General features: G+C 41.1%; 1 protein-coding gene across 1 annotated transcript; it reads right to left on the reverse strand.

Annotated features, from left to right (window-relative positions):
• Positions 1 to 1550: 1550 nt before the first annotated feature.
• On the reverse strand, positions 1551 to 12127 carry LOC136449284 (neuropeptide S receptor-like). The gene is made up of 9 exons (XM_066449257.1): positions 11984 to 12127; positions 7386 to 7521; positions 6800 to 6903; positions 6526 to 6616; positions 5198 to 5399; positions 4596 to 4687; positions 3987 to 4145; positions 3393 to 3573; positions 1551 to 2917 (listed from the first exon to the last, which is right to left on the reverse strand). Exons 1-9 carry the CDS (start codon positions 12107 to 12109, stop codon positions 2434 to 2436), a joined length of 1575 nt encoding a protein of 524 aa, XP_066305354.1. The 5' UTR covers positions 12110 to 12127; the 3' UTR covers positions 1551 to 2433.
• Positions 12128 to 17311: the final 5184 nt, after the last annotated feature.

The raw sequence follows: 17311 nt of genomic DNA on the forward strand, positions 1-17311 counted from the left end.
TTTCTCAATCAGCGCAAGTGTAATAAACTTAGCTCAATGCCATACCATAACAGCCACATAACAGTACATACATTTAGATATCATAAAGATCCATTCACAGCTTCTCGAGTTATAATGTCCACAAACAAAGAGACAAACGGCACCAAGAAATAACCCTCTCGGCGAAGGTAGAATTAATATCATTCAGTTCATATCTCTGAAACAGGGATCCTGACAAAACACCTTGATAATGTCGCTGACGTCAAACATATCTGATATTGAGAACATCCGAATCCTTCGACGTACACTACACCCATAGAATTTCTCGGCGATATCCGATACTACACAAGTGTATTACATTACCAACATGTTACCACAACGTTTGAACAGATAATGCTTCTGATTATGGCGTAGTCAGGGTTTTTACTGTATTCTACCGTAAACGCCAGATCTTGTAAGATACTCGAAGCCAACAGTTCCAAAACATGACTCAGCTTTCTTTACAAAGCACTTCCAGACAGTCCGTTAATGTGTGAGTCAAAATATGTAACCATAGCAACCATGCCATCCCCTCACCTGAAGGCAATCAGCTGGCATTGGTCCAAAAACTTTTTATCCTACTGCGAATTCATCATCTCTTACAACATTATCTCCCTTTATGTGTTATAAGAGATCTTGTAACATATCTTAGCTAGACGAAATCAACACCGCAATTATTGTGACTTTTTTCAGCCACATTTCATTGGTCGCGATATGGACAAACAAGCGGTTTCGTTGAATTGGATCCGACTTTAAATTCAGATCTGTCCGTTAAAAGTTTTCTTTTGGGCAAAACTCAACCGCACAAAAATCGTAAAAACCCACTTAGCTTTTAGACCGCCGCAGTTTACGACGAGATTCACAGAAAGTGATGAAAAAATAACTCTCATGGCGGAGGTATTGGGATCGGGATGAGGCAGCAAAGCCTCTGTCGTTGTACATTATGAAGTTTGAACACCCAGGGAAACGACATTTTCTGGAGAACAAATCATTTCACATAGACAGCCCATAGGCGTCAAAACAATACGTTTTACGGTCTTAATGTTTAGCCAAAGGTATCAGGAAATAAGACTAAGAAGCGCAGTACTATAGTAGAGATTGTCATTTGAACACCAAGGCAAACGATATTTTCTACATAACAAATCCTTCCACATATTGGAAAGCCTATAGGCGTCAAGACAATGCGTTTTACAATCTTAATGTTTAGCCAAAGGAATCAAGAAATAAAATTGAGAATCAAAATTCTGGGTAGAGGTTTGCGTTTGGACCACCAGGCATACGATATTTTCTACAGAACACATCCCTTCATATAGACAGCCTATAGGAGACAAGACAGAGAGTTTTAGTACTTTTATGGTCTTAATGTGTAGCCAAAGGAATCAAGAAATGAAATAGAGCACTACATAGAGATTGTCATTTGACGCCCATGCAAGCATATGGTATTTGCTGCAGAATAAATCCATTGACAGGGCAGTACGTTTTACAGTGCAGTAATGATTAGCCAAAGCATAAGAAAATAAGACTTAGAAGTGCAGCTCTAGGAAGAGTTTGTTGTTTAGACATGCAGGCAAACGAAATTTTCTGCAGATCAAATCCCTTTACAAAGACAGCAAATATGCGAAAGGACAAGATAGTACGTATCATAGAAGCACTGATCCCTAGATGTTACGATACTTGTTACAGAAATAATCCTTACAAATGGATAGCCTATAGACGGTAGGACAGACGTTTTACGGTCATAATATATAGCCAAAGGAATCCAGAAAGAAATTGGATGTAGATTCGCAGTTATGTGTATCCGCTGCCATTAAACATCCAAGCAAAAGAAACTCTTGTACATGATAAAACCTAACAACTGAACTGGACTGGATATACATGTACGGGCAGTAAGTTTCATAGCCTTTAATTATGATAAGCCCAAGCAATCAGGAACCAAAATTAAAGCGCCGAGTCCTGTGTAGTTTGTCGTTTGGGCAGCAAGGACAAATGATGTTTGCCACAGAATAGATGCGCGCAACTTTGTATGGAAGATAGGACATACGTTTCATGGCCGTTATGCTTAACCAAAGCAATCATGGAAGAAAATAGAAGAGCACTGCTGGGTACCGTCTGTCGTTCAATCATCTAGTTAAACGATAACGTTCTATGCTACCGAAGTAAGAATCCCTTTAACCTGGCAGCCTATAGACGATAGTGCAGATGTTTCATGGTCTTGATATTTCGCCAAAGCAATCAGAAAATAAAATAGAAGCGCGGTGCTGGGTCCGTTTGTAGTTTATCTTGATCTACTCAGCTCCTGTGCATTTGAGAGTCTCTGCACTTGAAGCATCCGTCTATAAAATAGGGTGATCCAACATTTGCTGCACATTATAGCGAGCGGATGTCCTGAAGGATCGAAGGATTTATACGCAGGTATCAAACTGAGCTCGTTATTTCTGCTACAGAAAGAGAGCGCCGGAGTAGAGCTTGCGGCGACACGGCATCAAAGACGTTCTGAGGCGTGCCGACTTCCTGATTTGACTGCCGTCGTTCAGACCCGGTTTGCTCAGTTATAACGCGGAGTGTGATGGAAGGAAGGCGGCGGTTCGGCGACGCTGTGACGTCATCGATGACAGGTACTTGTAGTTGTAAAAGTCGCGCCGATCGACTGTGAGTAGGTCTCAGACAGACGTTTCCAGATCGCGGACAGAGATAGGTTGAAGTACCTCCATCGGAATTCTTCGAGATCTTTCGCACAGACAATGCGGAGGAAACGTCTGTAGATGCGTCGGTCATGGGGGTCGTTCTCTCAAAATGTGCGCCCTTACTGTCCAGTCTTCGGCAGCTTTTGGGCACGTCATGATCAAGCTCAGGAAGACGGAACATGTGCACGGCTATCCAGTTGATGATCGCGATTTTACTTCAAGGGAAAATAGACTGAATGATAGGTACAGAATAGGTACATTTGCTATGGAGAACACCAATACGTATAATAAATTTACGTTCAAACAAACGATCAAAAGACAAATGCTCCGCTAGGCATATTTTGATAAAAGTGTTCCAAACCAAAGCCTTTGATTTGTATATCGAATAGACTAATCATCATTAAAGTCATAAAACGTGTAAAATATTCAAGGGAGAAAAATACACGGGGTCCCTCCACAAAATTCTAAGCTGTTAAGGTACCAAGGAGCTTTTAACAGCTTCAAAGTGTTTAAAAAAAAGCTAATTTAAGATACATGTACATGTACTTTTAATAGTCAAATTCTAATGTTCGGACATCTAATTATAAAAGGCTATCACGCATACACGCCAACTCAACCAATTCAGGCTTTTAGCCTGCAATGAGACAATCTGCATGACGAATAAAGTTCAAAGTTGAAAGTTGACCTTACCGTAACTTTCTGTACAGCTTGGTGCTGAAGAATCCGTAGATGATGGGGTTGATGGCGCTGTTCAGGGCCGGCAGGTTCTGGATGATGAGAGAGGCGTCCTCCTTATCCTGGGTGTCCGGCAGGGCGTTGTAGTTATCCATCATGTCAAAAAGGAAGTACGGGCTCCAGCAACAGATGAAGGCTGGGAGAGGATCGATTCAACAGGATGTTATTTGTCTCTCAACATGTTTCTCAACATGCACATTGTAATACAGGTACATTGACATTTAGCATCAGCCTTTCTGATATCTGACGACGATGTCTTCGACAGGCAGATATATTTGCCTCTTCAGCAGGCCATGTGAGTCGGGCTTTTTTGGCTTATCGTGCGTTCGGTTTTTATGTGTTTTTGTGCATACAGTATCAAAGTCTCATTTGAAAAATCGGTTGCGATTAATGTTTGGTGTTGTAGTATAAAGCAAGCCTTCCTACGGTATGCTATTCGTCTGCACAGGAAACTTTGACTGAATTACTGGACGTTTTAGCAAAACCTGAAGAAAAAAAACCACAAAAATGGTACCAAAGGATGGGCGGAAGGCAAAAGTAAGTATGTACCTAAGATGATGGCGACAGAGAGTTTGATCGTCCTGGCCTTAGCTCTGCTGGTGAAACTGTTCGAGCTGCAGCGCCGCTGGGTGTCAGGAGACCATTTCGTCTTCTTCAGGGGATCACGGACGTCAAGGTTGTGGGTCTGCTGCCAGATAGAGTCTTGTTCTGTATAAAAAATGTTTGATCTTGAAAATGATCAATTTGATAGTTAACGTTAAGTTTGGTAAGTATTTGTGTAGCCTCAATCAATTGTACTCGTACACTGTCAGTAGATGGATATAAAATAAGTGGACCCAAAGGTCAGATTTGCCAGAGTTGCAGGAAATACTGTTCAAGAGTTGGTAAAACTAGTTGCTAATCAGATATGACAGACCGTCCATAGATAAGGCATTGTTTTGGGTTTATCTATTTGATTTGTTTGTTTGTGTTTTGGGAGTTATATATATTTTCTATATGACATTTAGTAATCGTCCATGTATTTATATTTGTATATAGTATTAGACAAAGGCTCAAGGGAGACTACTAAGTACATGATGTATATGTTATTGATTAATATTCTACTGTGTTGCACACGATACTTGTAGATTAGATAAAAGCTCTGTTGAAACCCCTTACCGCTTGACGCCCGGCTGCGGGGGATGTGGTCCTCATACGCCATGCCTTTTCCTCTCTTCCAAATCTTGACGATGATGGCGACGTAGCAGATGCTGAACCAGGAAACAACAGCATTTTACTCAATTTCAGTAAGAGTTTCCTTTGGCAGTACAGTCGCGGAGGATATCACTATTGCGCCAAAGTGGTAATTAAAGATAGGTAACGAAATGTTTTATTTGTGCTTAGTTTTAACTTTTGTTGCATTTATTCAATTAGGCTGTTATATTATGAAGAAGAACATTATTGCACGACAATTGTACATGGTACAAAGTATGGCAAGAATTCGTAAACATAATACAAAGAAGAAGTATAGAATAAAACTTAACATCCTAATTATTAATACAATACAATAAGGGCTAGTATATATTTTGATATAGCATCCTAATTACTAATAGGATATAGCGTAACAGTTATGATCGAGTTGGTTTAATCAATAGTTTCGGTATTTTTCCTAATGTGAAAGCAGTCGTTAAGATATTTACCTATTTTCGTATTGTGGGGATTGTTGCATTTAAATATATACTCAAAACGGTCGTGTGTGGTGAAATAAACATGCAGCATACCATATAATTCCCAGGGGAATGAAGAACACGATAGCTGCGACCACAGTCATGTAGGGGACCCAGTACCACTCCTCCGGCCATTCCGCCCAGCACTGCCACTCCCCGTTAGGCTGACGGCGCACCGCGAAGATCACGGGGCTGGGCACGGAGAACAGGCAGGCCAGGCCCCAGGAAACCCCGATCATCACTTTCGACTTGTGCTCTGTGGGTGGGGGTGGAAATTGTGTATGGAAATATTGAGGAAAATCAACACAGCACAGAAAAAACAGTTACACGAAAACCATGAAAGTAAATATCAAGAGTCATTGTCAGTTTCTACTTTCATTCATTATTGTGAATTTTTCGTTCATTCAGCGAAGATCACAGGGCTCGGAATGGAGAACAGGCACGCCAGGCCCCAGGCCACACCGATCATCACTTTAGACTTGTGCTCTGGTAGGGTTTGGACAGAAACATTGAAGAAAATTAACCGAGCACAAGAAAAAACAGTAACAGAAAGATCATGAAATCAAATATCAACAGTCATTGTCAATTTCTAGATTTATTCATTATTGTGAATTTCTCGCTAATTCAGTAGAGATCACTGGGCTCGGCACGGAGAACGGACAAGCCAGGAACCAGGCAACAGCGATCATCACTTTCGACTTGTGCTCTGGGGATTGCGGATAGAAAATTGAAGAAAATTAACCGAGCTAAGAACAAAACAGAAATACGAAGATTCTATACCTCTGTAAAAAATCTAGCGTCTTTGGAATTTTTTATCTTATTCATTATTGTGAATTTCTCGCTAATTCAGCGAAGGTCACGGGGCTGGGCACAGAGAACAGGCACGCCAGGCCCCATGCAACCCCGATCATCACCTTTGACTGGTACTGTGGGAGGGTTTGGGGATGAAAAAATTCAAGAAAAATCAACCAAGCGCAAAGAAAAGTGAAACTCATCAAGGCAATAATTTTCTTGATGGCTCATCTCTGCTTGAAGAGAGAGCAGACAATCCACGCCCCATGCAATCCCGATCATCACCTAAGACTTGTGCTTTGGGACGGGTTTGGAGATGACAGAAAGAACCAACAAATCGAAGAGCTCATAGCTCATTAAAATATTTTGAGTTTTTCGGAATTTCTCACTAATTCTGTCCAAGTTGTTCTGTCTTTGCAATTTACTGCACCAAATACACATTTGGGCAATTTTGAAAAAAAAAGAGAAGAAATGTACGCCGAATTCCTAAGAGTGCACAAATAAACAATTTAAGCTTTTATAAGGATTAAGATGAATAAAGCTTAAGAAGTACAATTGCACTAAGAGTCAGCCAAACTTTCAATCCTTACCCCTGACGAACTGGAGAGGATGTACAATAGCGTCATAGCGGTCAATGCTCATAGCAACCAGAACATATGTTGAGGCATACAGGAGCACCGCCTGGCGGATGAAATGAAAATTGCACGTTAATGGTTGAAAACACCCCATAGAAAAATACATTAAAAGTACATACAAAAAAAGAAATGCACTGGTGTTCTGCGTTAGCATTTCCCCCAAAAGGATTTCTTATCTACCTTCAAGTTCAAAACGAGATTAGCTGTATCAGATCCGTTAAAAACGTACCTGCGTATATTTCACGATCTTGCACAGAGTATTCCCAGCGATCCACTCGACGACGAATCTGTGCACTATCTCGGGTAGAACGTTAAACAGGCCGGCATTTAGATCTGTGGGATAAAGGCAAAAGCAAATTAATTATCGAAAGTGTAAAAGTTCTTCAAGCAAAAGCGTTAAGTTGAGTTAGGTTTAACTTCAATTGCGCTATGGAAAATGCTACGTACTTAAAACTCTGTGAAATAGTAGCGTGCGTAGTTCAGTGGTTAGCGACCCTGCATCGGGACCAAGAGGTTGGGAGTTTGAATCCCGGCTGTGTTGCTCACCTGACATGCGCAGAAAGGGTCGAAGTTAAACCACGGTCCACTGTTAATTGTACTTGTCGAAAAGAGCTTAGGGAATTTCTCAATGAGCCTGTAAATACTGCACATAGCATCTGTCTTCTCTGTCACGACCAGTTGAATAATAGATATTCAGTGAGCTGGCTAAACCGGTTCGAGATCATTTTCACTTTAAAGTACATAGGTAGTTACTTTTCAGTTTCATATACAGGTTTGTCTTTGCCATTTCAAACCTAAGCATACTCGTTACGCACCCGCTATGGCCAGATTGAGTATGAAGAAGTTCATCCTGCTCCTCTTGTTCCTCTCCAGCCACATGATGAGCAGCACCAGGCTGTTCCCCACCACGATAAACACGAACAGCACCCACAGGGTCACCAGCTGCTCTGTCTGGGAGACGAGAAAAGGACTTATCAACGTGATCTGTGTGTGTGTGTATGTGTGTGTGTGTATGTGTGTGTGTGTGGTGTTCAGCACCAAGGACATGTATATTTGACTGTGTGCAAATAGTGTTAGTCACTGTTCAGCACCAGGCTGTTCCCACTACGATAAACATAAACAGCACCCACGGCGTAACCAGCTGCTCCGTCTGCAAGGAGAGAAGGAATGTAAAAGGTAGTCCTCTTGAGACAGTAGGGGCAATGGGTCTTTGTTAACCACTGTGTCTAGGGCACGGTATTGAAGGAGACCATCCCTCTCCTTCTGCCTTTTACCTTCAAACTGAAGTCAGTTACCTAGTACGTTTATCTCTCTCTGGGTGGAGTGACGAAAGTCGTGCCAAGGGCACAACATTTGTGATATGTCAGGAGATTCGAACCCAGGACCTCTGGTTCTGGGCCAAATAACATAACCATTACGCAAACACGACCTCACTGAAGGTGCGAAAAGGGCGCGCAAAACACCTCTATTAACATTATTACTTTGTGCTATGAATGAAGCTAGTCTATTTTACACATTCTCCATGTCTGATGTGCTCTTGCAATCCCAGCTGATGGCAAAGCAGCGTATGCGTGTGTGTTCAGCATCAAGGACAGGCATGATTGACTTTGTGTGGATAATGTTCTGCCCTGAGGACATATGTGTTTGCCTGTGTGGATGGCACCAAGGACAGGTACTTTACATTTGGCTGTGTGAGGATAGTGTAGTGATCAGCACCAAGAAAAGTGTATGTGTCAGTGTGTGTGTGAGAAAGGGGGTATTGAACCAGGCGGAATAAGTGAGGGGATGAGAGATTTAATGCAGACTCCCAGACACATTTGACCAACTACTGGAATCACTTCTTCTTTTCTGACGTCATTATTGTGACGTCAGTTATCCATAGAAAGGCCATTTACGGTCATCCTAACACTAGCTGAGTATGGCGTGTTTTTGTGCTGAAATAAAGTACTGCTGATCGTGTCATACCTCTCACATGTTTACCTTTAATCATTGATGATAATGCCACCCAAACGTTTTTACAATATGTTTAGTGCTAGTACTACAAACGTTTAGAAAATGTCGCAGAAGCGTATCATTACTATTCTTATCTAGCGGGGTAAAACACGGCATGCACAAGCCTTGATTTCTGTATTCAAAGGATGCAGATATACCGGCAAGGAGATTGTGAAGACCTATCATGTATGTGGAGGCACTTCAAAACGACGAAGGATTTCGTAAGGAGTCATCTAAGGTAGCGGTCACCTCGAATGAACTATTCCCCTCCGTTCCCACCCGCAGTACTATTCATTCTGGGTAGTGAAGCATGGAGGCAATCGTCTCACCAGGAAGTATATGAAGTGGATTCATAGTATAGCAGAGCATTTCGCTCAATCATTCAGTGACTGTTTTGTGGCTGTCATATCCCATAGCTTAACACTGGCATATTGCCATGTCCTATCAATGTCTGTGCCGATGAATATCGTATATAGTCTTTCAACGTTGATGTTTATCAGCAATCCATTATCATGATTCATACTTTGACCTCTACTGTTCTGCCCATTTTATTTCATGCCCTTATTCTTAGGTCGGCACAGCACATTCAATGGATATCCCAAGGCGCACTCGTCACTGCACTTCAACTCGCAACCTCCGGTGGAAAATTTTAGTCTGCTTTCTGTAACTGCACGATGCTATAGATACGACTGTCATTGAAAAGTTGATCCTCCATTTCCTCTGGCCGTTCAACAACCTGTGGTATTTACGGTCTGCCAAAGGCGTTGCGGGGCAACAAACCCCTGTGGAAACCCCGATGAATGACTCCTGTATACAGGCAGGCCTGCAGCAGGAATTGTGTGAGCTATCGGCGAGTGCAGTCCTCGCCTCTCCCGTTATCGCTGTAAAGCCTGGAGGAGGTACAGAGTCCTAACGTAAGCCACTTATGCAGGTCGTCCACTGTTCATTGTTGAGCCCTCGGGTACTTTATGGTGATGTATTGCTGTGTCCTATGTGGTCAGGGTGAGTGGGAGTGAATAACAACTCATGGCGTCTAACGTTAGAACTGATATTTTGTGCACTTGTTCAATTTTCCCCTTATTTGGGGCGGTAAAGTTGATATTTTATGGAGACGAAAATGATGAACGTAAATTACAGTGAATGAAATTATTGATAACAATGCATCTTTAGTTCTGTATGTCTGTCTGTGCTTTGTATAGAGAAGATGAAAGTAAAAAACAAACACATTTAGACTAATTAGCTTAGGGTGGGAAAGGTCATGACCCCTTATCATGACACCAAGCCAGGTCAAGCAGAAATTTTAGCCTGTGGGATGAGAACTCTGGTATTAATAAGACAGTCGATGGCTGAGGTAGGATATCCTAGCCAGTCACTTCTTGTTAGAGTGCTCTAATTACTAAGAACTTTATGATCAATACTTTCCTGTAGTTTCACGTCGAAATGGTTCGATACATTGTAACAGGCACCGATCTATTACAGTCAAACATTGGTTCAGCAACGCTCAAGGGACTGAGGAAAAATGGTTGCTGAGGAAAGGTGGTTGCTCAGGACAGGGTGAGGTTTACTATGTAAAAATGGACAGGGCTGTTTTAATGTGGCTTGTGACTGGAGGCGGTTGGCTGTGCCATGTACTTGCCCGACCAGGTTTGACTTGCATTCTTCTACGACCAAGAATCACCTTCTGAGTAAAAGAAAATAAAACTCCTGAATAACTTCAAAGCCACAATTCATGAAGATGTTAAACTCTCTGTGAAAGCAAAGCAAATGTTCTCTATCGCTATGTTGAAGACGTTTGGGCAAAACGGTAACAAATTGGCCATAAAACAAAAAGCCATATTCATCATGGCCGATTCCTGAAGCGATTTGACGCAAGCACCACTTAGACCTGTCACCATATCTACACATCAAAACATACAGGGCAATAAACTCGACTGGATTCTATTACGATATACCTTCTGCGCACCAAATCATAGCTTTACGGGTAAGAGTTTTGGCAACAATTCATAGGCAAAATGAGCGCTAGACATAACAATGTACTAATCCCTTGTGAAGCTTTAAGGAAAAGAAAAGATTGTTATAGAATTGTATGATATACACATCAAAACACAGAGGACAATAATCTCGACTGGATTCTATTAAGATATACCCTCTGCGCACAGAGTCATGATAACTTTATGGGTAGCTTTGGCAACTGACAATCTATAAGCGATATGATTGCCGAACGAAAACTCCCTCGTGACGGTTTAAGGTAAAGAACAATTTGTAGAATAAAAATGATGCACACATCAAAACAGTGAATTTGACTGAATGCTTTTAACTTAAAGATACCCTCTACGTACCATGTCATGATAGGTTTGGCAACTGACAATTTATAAGCGATATGAGTGCCGAACGTAAAAATGTATGAATCCCTCGTGACGGTTTAAGGAAAAGAACAATTTGTTACAGAATGTTATGATCCACACAATACAACGTACAAGATAGTTAACTCTACTGCATTCTATTAAGATATACCTTCTGTTCAACAAGTCATGGTAGCGCTGCGGGTTGTTTTGGAACCTGACAATTATGAGCGAAATGAGCGCTGAACGTAAAAAAATGAATGAATCCTTCGTGACGGTTTAAGTAAAGGAACAATCTGTTACAGAATGTTATGATCCACACAGTAAAGCGTACAAGATAGTTAACTCGACTGGATTCTATTAAGATATACCTTCTGTGCAACAAGTCATGGTAGCTTTACGGGATGTTTTGGAACCTGGCAATTTATGAGCGATATTAGTACAGCACATAAGAGTGTACGAATCCCTTGTGACGATTTAAGGAAAACAACAATTTGTTGTAGAATTTTGATTGATGAGATATACGCCGGGGGCAGAACAAAGTGCCTCTGAAGTAGACTAAATTGGGCAATACGGTAAGTGGTACGTTCTGCAATGTTGGCTATCTCTAGATTGAGCTATCAAATACCTCTGGAATATACGACCTTACATAAGGTTCACTGTATGAGCCATTCATATAATATAAATGGTGATGATTATCTAGAAAACATCTTAGGAGGTCAGAAGGATACTTAGGGCAACATCAAACTTAGCGTTCGCAGACAAATCCTATATCTCTAAATTCAAATTGATTATGTTACATATTCGCAGATAGCAAATGCAGGACTGGTAAAGGTCTATTTGTGTACGAGATAAAAAAAGTCACATCTTTGCTTTCCAGTTCATGCCGAGCTTCGGCATAACACACCAGCAGCTTCGCAGGCACGCGGCGCGACAGCAGCTGGTTATATAACACTGAACAACCTGCCACACATAACCCTTGCATACCTGACTGCAAGTGTTCTTTAAGGCCATCTAGAGAGGATTTAACTACAGTGTTTGATGTCGTTCCATTCTACTATGGTTAGTATTAGACGTACCTGCCATAAGGAGTAGATGGTTCCCTTCAGGCGCCCTCCTGAAGGGTTTGACACGTTAGCAGTCTGGTTCGGGGTCGGGAGAAAATCCGAGAAGGCGTCTTCCTTATTCAGCGTATCGTTCGCCATGGCTACAGACCGGGCCGGGTGGTCTTCTACAGGGAGAGATATAAGACTCAGAGTTCCCTTGTGATGTAGAGGAAATAATCACCGATTCAATCTAGAAGGAGCCACGTAAAGCCACGGAACACATTCTTTAAAACAATTCAGCCAATATGTTACAATGTTCGGTGACAACAAAACAAATGTTTTCTATCGCTCTGCTAAAGACGTTCGGTTAAAACAGTAAGAAATTGGCCCTAAAACAAAAAACCATATACGTCATGAAGGATTCCTGGTGCGACTTGACGTGAAGCACCACTTAGATCTGTCAACATATCCACACATCAAAACACGAACGATGGTTAACTCGACTGGATTCTATAAAGATACAACCATGGCTTCAGACTGGGCCTCCCGGTCTTCTACAGTCAGAGATGTAAGACTCATGAATATGTCCAAACAGAAAAAAAGGTACATGTACATTTTCATCAGAACAAGTAACAAGTTACACGTACAACATTCTTTCAGTTCTCCTGTGATGTCGCCGGTTCGATCTTGAAAAAGCCCCGCAAAGCAACGAAACACATATTCCTAAAACCCTGGCTCTAGACTGGGCGGTCGTCCACAGCCAGAGATGCAAGACTTATTAATACGCTCGGCACGAGTATGATACTTTATGTTTTCTTGTGATGTCTAAGAAATAGTCGCCGGCTCGGCCACAAAACGCTTGAAACTGGACCAGGTATTCTTCTACAGTAAGAGACGTATGGCTCATGAATACGTCCGAACAAAAATTCAATTCAGTAAACATCCCAAAGTATCATACCTTCAGTATTCTTGTGATGTCTAAGAAATACTCACCGGCACTGTCTAGAAATAGCGACGCAAATCCACGAAACCCTTCATCTATAGAACCAAGACTTGAAACCTGGTGGTCTTCTACTGTCAAAGTAACATGTAAGAGACTTGATCGAAAACATGTACCAAGCAAAACGAGCACGATACCTTCAACACACTTCTGATGTCTACGAAAACGTCATTGGTTCGTTCTGAAACAAGTGACGGGAAGCTACAAAAATATATAATCGAAAAAAGTCGAGCATTTTTGCAAATACCTTGAAGATTCAGCAAGAACATGCAACGGAGCCTTCACATAAAAACAACAACCTTACCTCTGCAAAGACGGATACTCGTCTGCAATTACACTTTATATCAAGCCAAGATATCAAAGTCTTAGGTATAAAACGGCCCCGTGGTTCGTAAAACCACGCCTTCGACTTGCGCAATGAAGCAGCGAGAACCTGTGATTGAATTCGTCCTCTATTCAACATCCGCCGTTCGACGACTTCTTGATATAACCCTTAGATGCTGAGTTCCAGGCAGAGTGCCAAATAGTATTGAATTTCACATTTGAAGCAAAAGTAGGGAGATTATGACAGGCAATCATTTGGTACAGCATACATCGCTATCTCCCATACTCAGGCGGGTGGACGGTGCGATAATTCAGTACCAGTTTCGGTTGACTTAACTTTTATTACAGGTGTCTTAATATGAATGTATTTTCAACAGTCGTTAGTCACAGGATGTGCGTAGTTACTGAAGAAGATGATTATATCGCACTGGAGTCGTTTACCTCAGCTATTTTATTTCCTTATTTGAAAAGCAGTCTATATGTAGTCGTAAAGTGATACCTTTTAGGTAATGTGTGTCAAAAGTGTTTTATGTTCAGGAAGACTATATACTTACAGATGCATGTGAGCTAATGGACTGAATCAAGTATTAAGTATCCAAATCAAGTGCTAGTGTTAGCTAAAGACCCCATATCTAACATTTACAATAAATGGTTTTCCCTATTCTGTTCGACCGGTTATAATGCATTAGACTCCTAGCTTCTCTTTCTCGTCCTTTACCTTATATATTCTACTTTATCATTTACTGATTTTCCAGTGTATCGTATCTCATATTTAGTAGCTTGCGTCGTACTCAGAGATCTAATCTGTATAAAAACGTTAGTTCAAATCCGCGTTGTTGTCGAGATGGCAGTTTTTCAGATAAAACGCGAAGCAGGCACCCACCGTGCATAGAACTTGTGTAAAAGAGTTATGGAACCTTCATGCATATATAACTTCCGCCTTTGATGTTGAAAAAAAGTCACCAAAGTCCCAGATAAAAGATGCAAGTACCTTGCACTTAATTTTGTAAGAGCGGACCTCAAGCTGTTGATGTCTTTAATACCTACTTTCCACCAGAGTGGCGCTGCTGATTCGACAGATTGCTCAACGACTTTCATAGACTTGTAAATCGTACATCTTGCATTATATTCCACTGATGAACTCAAGGGTCACACAGATCCAATTTCGGTCGCTGTACGGTTGCTCACTGATCGCCGTCTAGGGAAGAAATGGCCTGAATGACTTTTAAAGGAAAACCATCATTTCTCTTTACAACCTGCAGCATAGAATATGACTCAGGAGCTAGGACTCCCAACGTTAAGTCATTCCTAGTCAGACCGGATGCCTGTCCGTCCTAGCCCCCCCCCCCCCTATTTGCTTCTAATAGGGTTATATGGGGGTTTTCATGATAAAGATAAAACTTCTGGCAAAGATGACAGATCAACCCGTGCAACTTAATTTTACAACCGACTCTAACATTATGTTTCTATTAAGTGGTGAAAGTGAAACACACTTAATGGTAGGTTACGATTCCAACATCTCTCTAACCTTAAATACATGTTTTTATCCATGAATTACAACATAGAGGGAAGGGTTACATGTTAAGGCTTATATCATTACGTTAATGAAATGGTTATAATGTTTTAGATCCATTGCCAAAGGGTATGCTGAGCTGAAATTAATCTTAAAATTACCGTTATTCTATCCCGTAGTGGTGCAAGGTGCTATGAATACAAATCCATTTACAAATGGTACACTTATCACCCAGTCTCTTTGGCACACACTGATAGTATATATTATTGCCATGTAGTAGCGTTATGTACTGGTCTCTTGTACGGCTACTAATAATGACAGAATATGTACTCAGGCGACCTCAACGTTACTGGTTTGGGTTCCCCCACTGATTTTCAGTTTTCATTCTTTAAGTTTCTTTGCAAGTTTTATATGTATATATCGTTGTGGTGAAAGGTGATATAAATAGAGATCCATTAGCAGATGGTACAGTCCTGTTTTCAGTCTCGCTGAAACACAGTTGTATCGTACCGTAGTAGTGCAATGTACTGGCCTCAAGCTAGAACCATAAATCAAGACCAAAGGATCTGAAGACGCACTGAGGCGAGCTCAACTTAACTGGTATGGGGCTCACTTATTTTAAGTCTCTCCCCAAAAAATCCCTGTTATTCTCTACATATTTGCATTGATGAAAATTGAATATATATCCATCTGATTTTCAGTCTCTGTGACAAAAAACAGTTATATCATAACGTAGTGGTCGAAGATGTTGGCCTCTTGATACGGCTACAAATCATGACCGAATATGCACTGAGGAGAGATCAACTTTACTGGTTCGGGGATCACTGGAAGCCACTTTACCGAAGCCTCTCGTGACTTGACGAAAACGACGAGTATTATCATAAAGCCGATAAAATCGCTGAATTTCAAGATCATAGGACTATGAGAGAGTAGCGAAAATTCTAAATACGCTGACTTTTAAGCTCCTGAGTGGTCAACATTGGGTATTCCCAGTACAGCATAAAGTTTGCAATACTGTTTTCATGGACGAGAGTGTAGCGACAATGCTAAAAAGGAAAATTGAAAATGACAAATACTGGGTCACAAGTCGATGAAATCACTGACTTGCCTAGGTTATTGACATTGGGTATTTCCAGTACAGCATAAAGTTTACAATGCTGTTTTCATGGACATGACCAGGGGAGTGAAGCGAAAATTATAAATGGGAAAATTGAAAAGGACAAACGCTGGGTCTCAAGTCGATAAAATCAGTGACTTTCAACCTCCTAGGTTGTCAACATTGGGTATTCCCAGTACAGCATAAAGTTTGCAAAACCGTCACCATGAACATGACCAAGGGAGAATAACGAAAATGCTAAAAAGGAAAATTGAAAATGACAAACGCTAAATCTCAAGTCTCGATGGAATCATGGACTTTAAGCTCCTAGCTGGTCGACATGGGGTATTCACATTACAACATAAACTTAACAATACCGATACCATGGACATGGCCAGCGGAGAGTAGCGAAGAGGATAAGAAGATGACAGATAATTGAAAATGATGAACGATGGTCTGAAGTCAGTGCATTTCATAGAAAATATGATATCTCTAGTTAGCCTTGTGTGCTTGCGGACTGTCTTGAGGGTATAAGGATTTGGTCATTAGGCACCTGATGTTGAAATCTAACAATTTTCCTAAAGGCTATGGCTTACGTTAGAGACCAGACCTGCCTTTACAGGCACTCGGGGCTACAAAGACGCATTTTATACGGACGTGATTTAATGCGTGGCTTTGGAACATGGCAGCTTAAGGGTGTATGATTGAAGGACATTACGTTTAGATATCTCCCCTAAAACTGGTATTACTGGCAAGCTAAGAACGCTGCTTTCTCCGTTAGAGTCTTAAGGCACACATAGTACAGCGGCGACGTTAGCGGCGAAACTGCAGAACAAAAATGAATTCAACTGCCTCTCTGTTGTAGCTATGGGCTGTTTCTAGACTGTTAAAATCCTTCCTCCGGGCAAAATTCATTTCAATAAAGTCTCCATGTTGTACGTACTGGATGGCAACAGTTTATTTCCTGCAGTACAACCTGCTTTGGCACTATTCAACTCACATATTACTTACAAAAATCTAACTAGTAGTCTATCTTGCATGTATATTGTGATGATTAATCTCTTAGTAAATGTTTAACAGAGCATGATACGATAGCGTACGATTCGAGCCAGGAGTTCAACACATTCATGCATTGTACTATTTTTCTGATTACATGCACTATATCATTTAGGTACTATATTATGTACTGTACAATGTTATAAACTATGTTATTTGGGTTTGGGTGAGACCTTCTGTCGAAAGGAGCATAGCAAAAATACAGGTAACTTATAAGGGACTAAATTCTATAACATATCGGGTAAGTCCCTTACAATGCCTACTAAGTATATTCCAAACAACTGCGGAATTCTTAATATTCAACATTTCCACAGTTCATTATATATTTTTGACGTTTATTCTTTTGACTACATTACACTTTCCTGGCCCCCC

Source organism: Branchiostoma lanceolatum, chromosome 15, assembly GCF_035083965.1.
Source record: "Branchiostoma lanceolatum isolate klBraLanc5 chromosome 15, klBraLanc5.hap2, whole genome shotgun sequence".
NCBI lineage: Eukaryota > Metazoa > Chordata > Leptocardii > Amphioxiformes > Branchiostomatidae > Branchiostoma > Branchiostoma lanceolatum.

Bases quoted from the DNA above. Each gene is read 5' to 3' on its own strand.
- LOC136449284 (XM_066449257.1), bottom strand. From the start codon at position 12,109: ATGGCGAACGATACGCTGAATAAGGAAGACGCCTTCTCGGATTTTCTC. The intron at 4,146-4,595 runs GTAAGGGGTTTC...TTTTTTATACAG, and splicing joins CCGCAGCCGGGCGTCAAGCG to AACAAGACTCTATCTGGCAG. The intron at 3,574-3,986 runs GTACATACTTAC...ATCCTCTCCCAG, and splicing joins CTCTGTCGCCATCATCTTAG to CCTTCATCTGTTGCTGGAGC.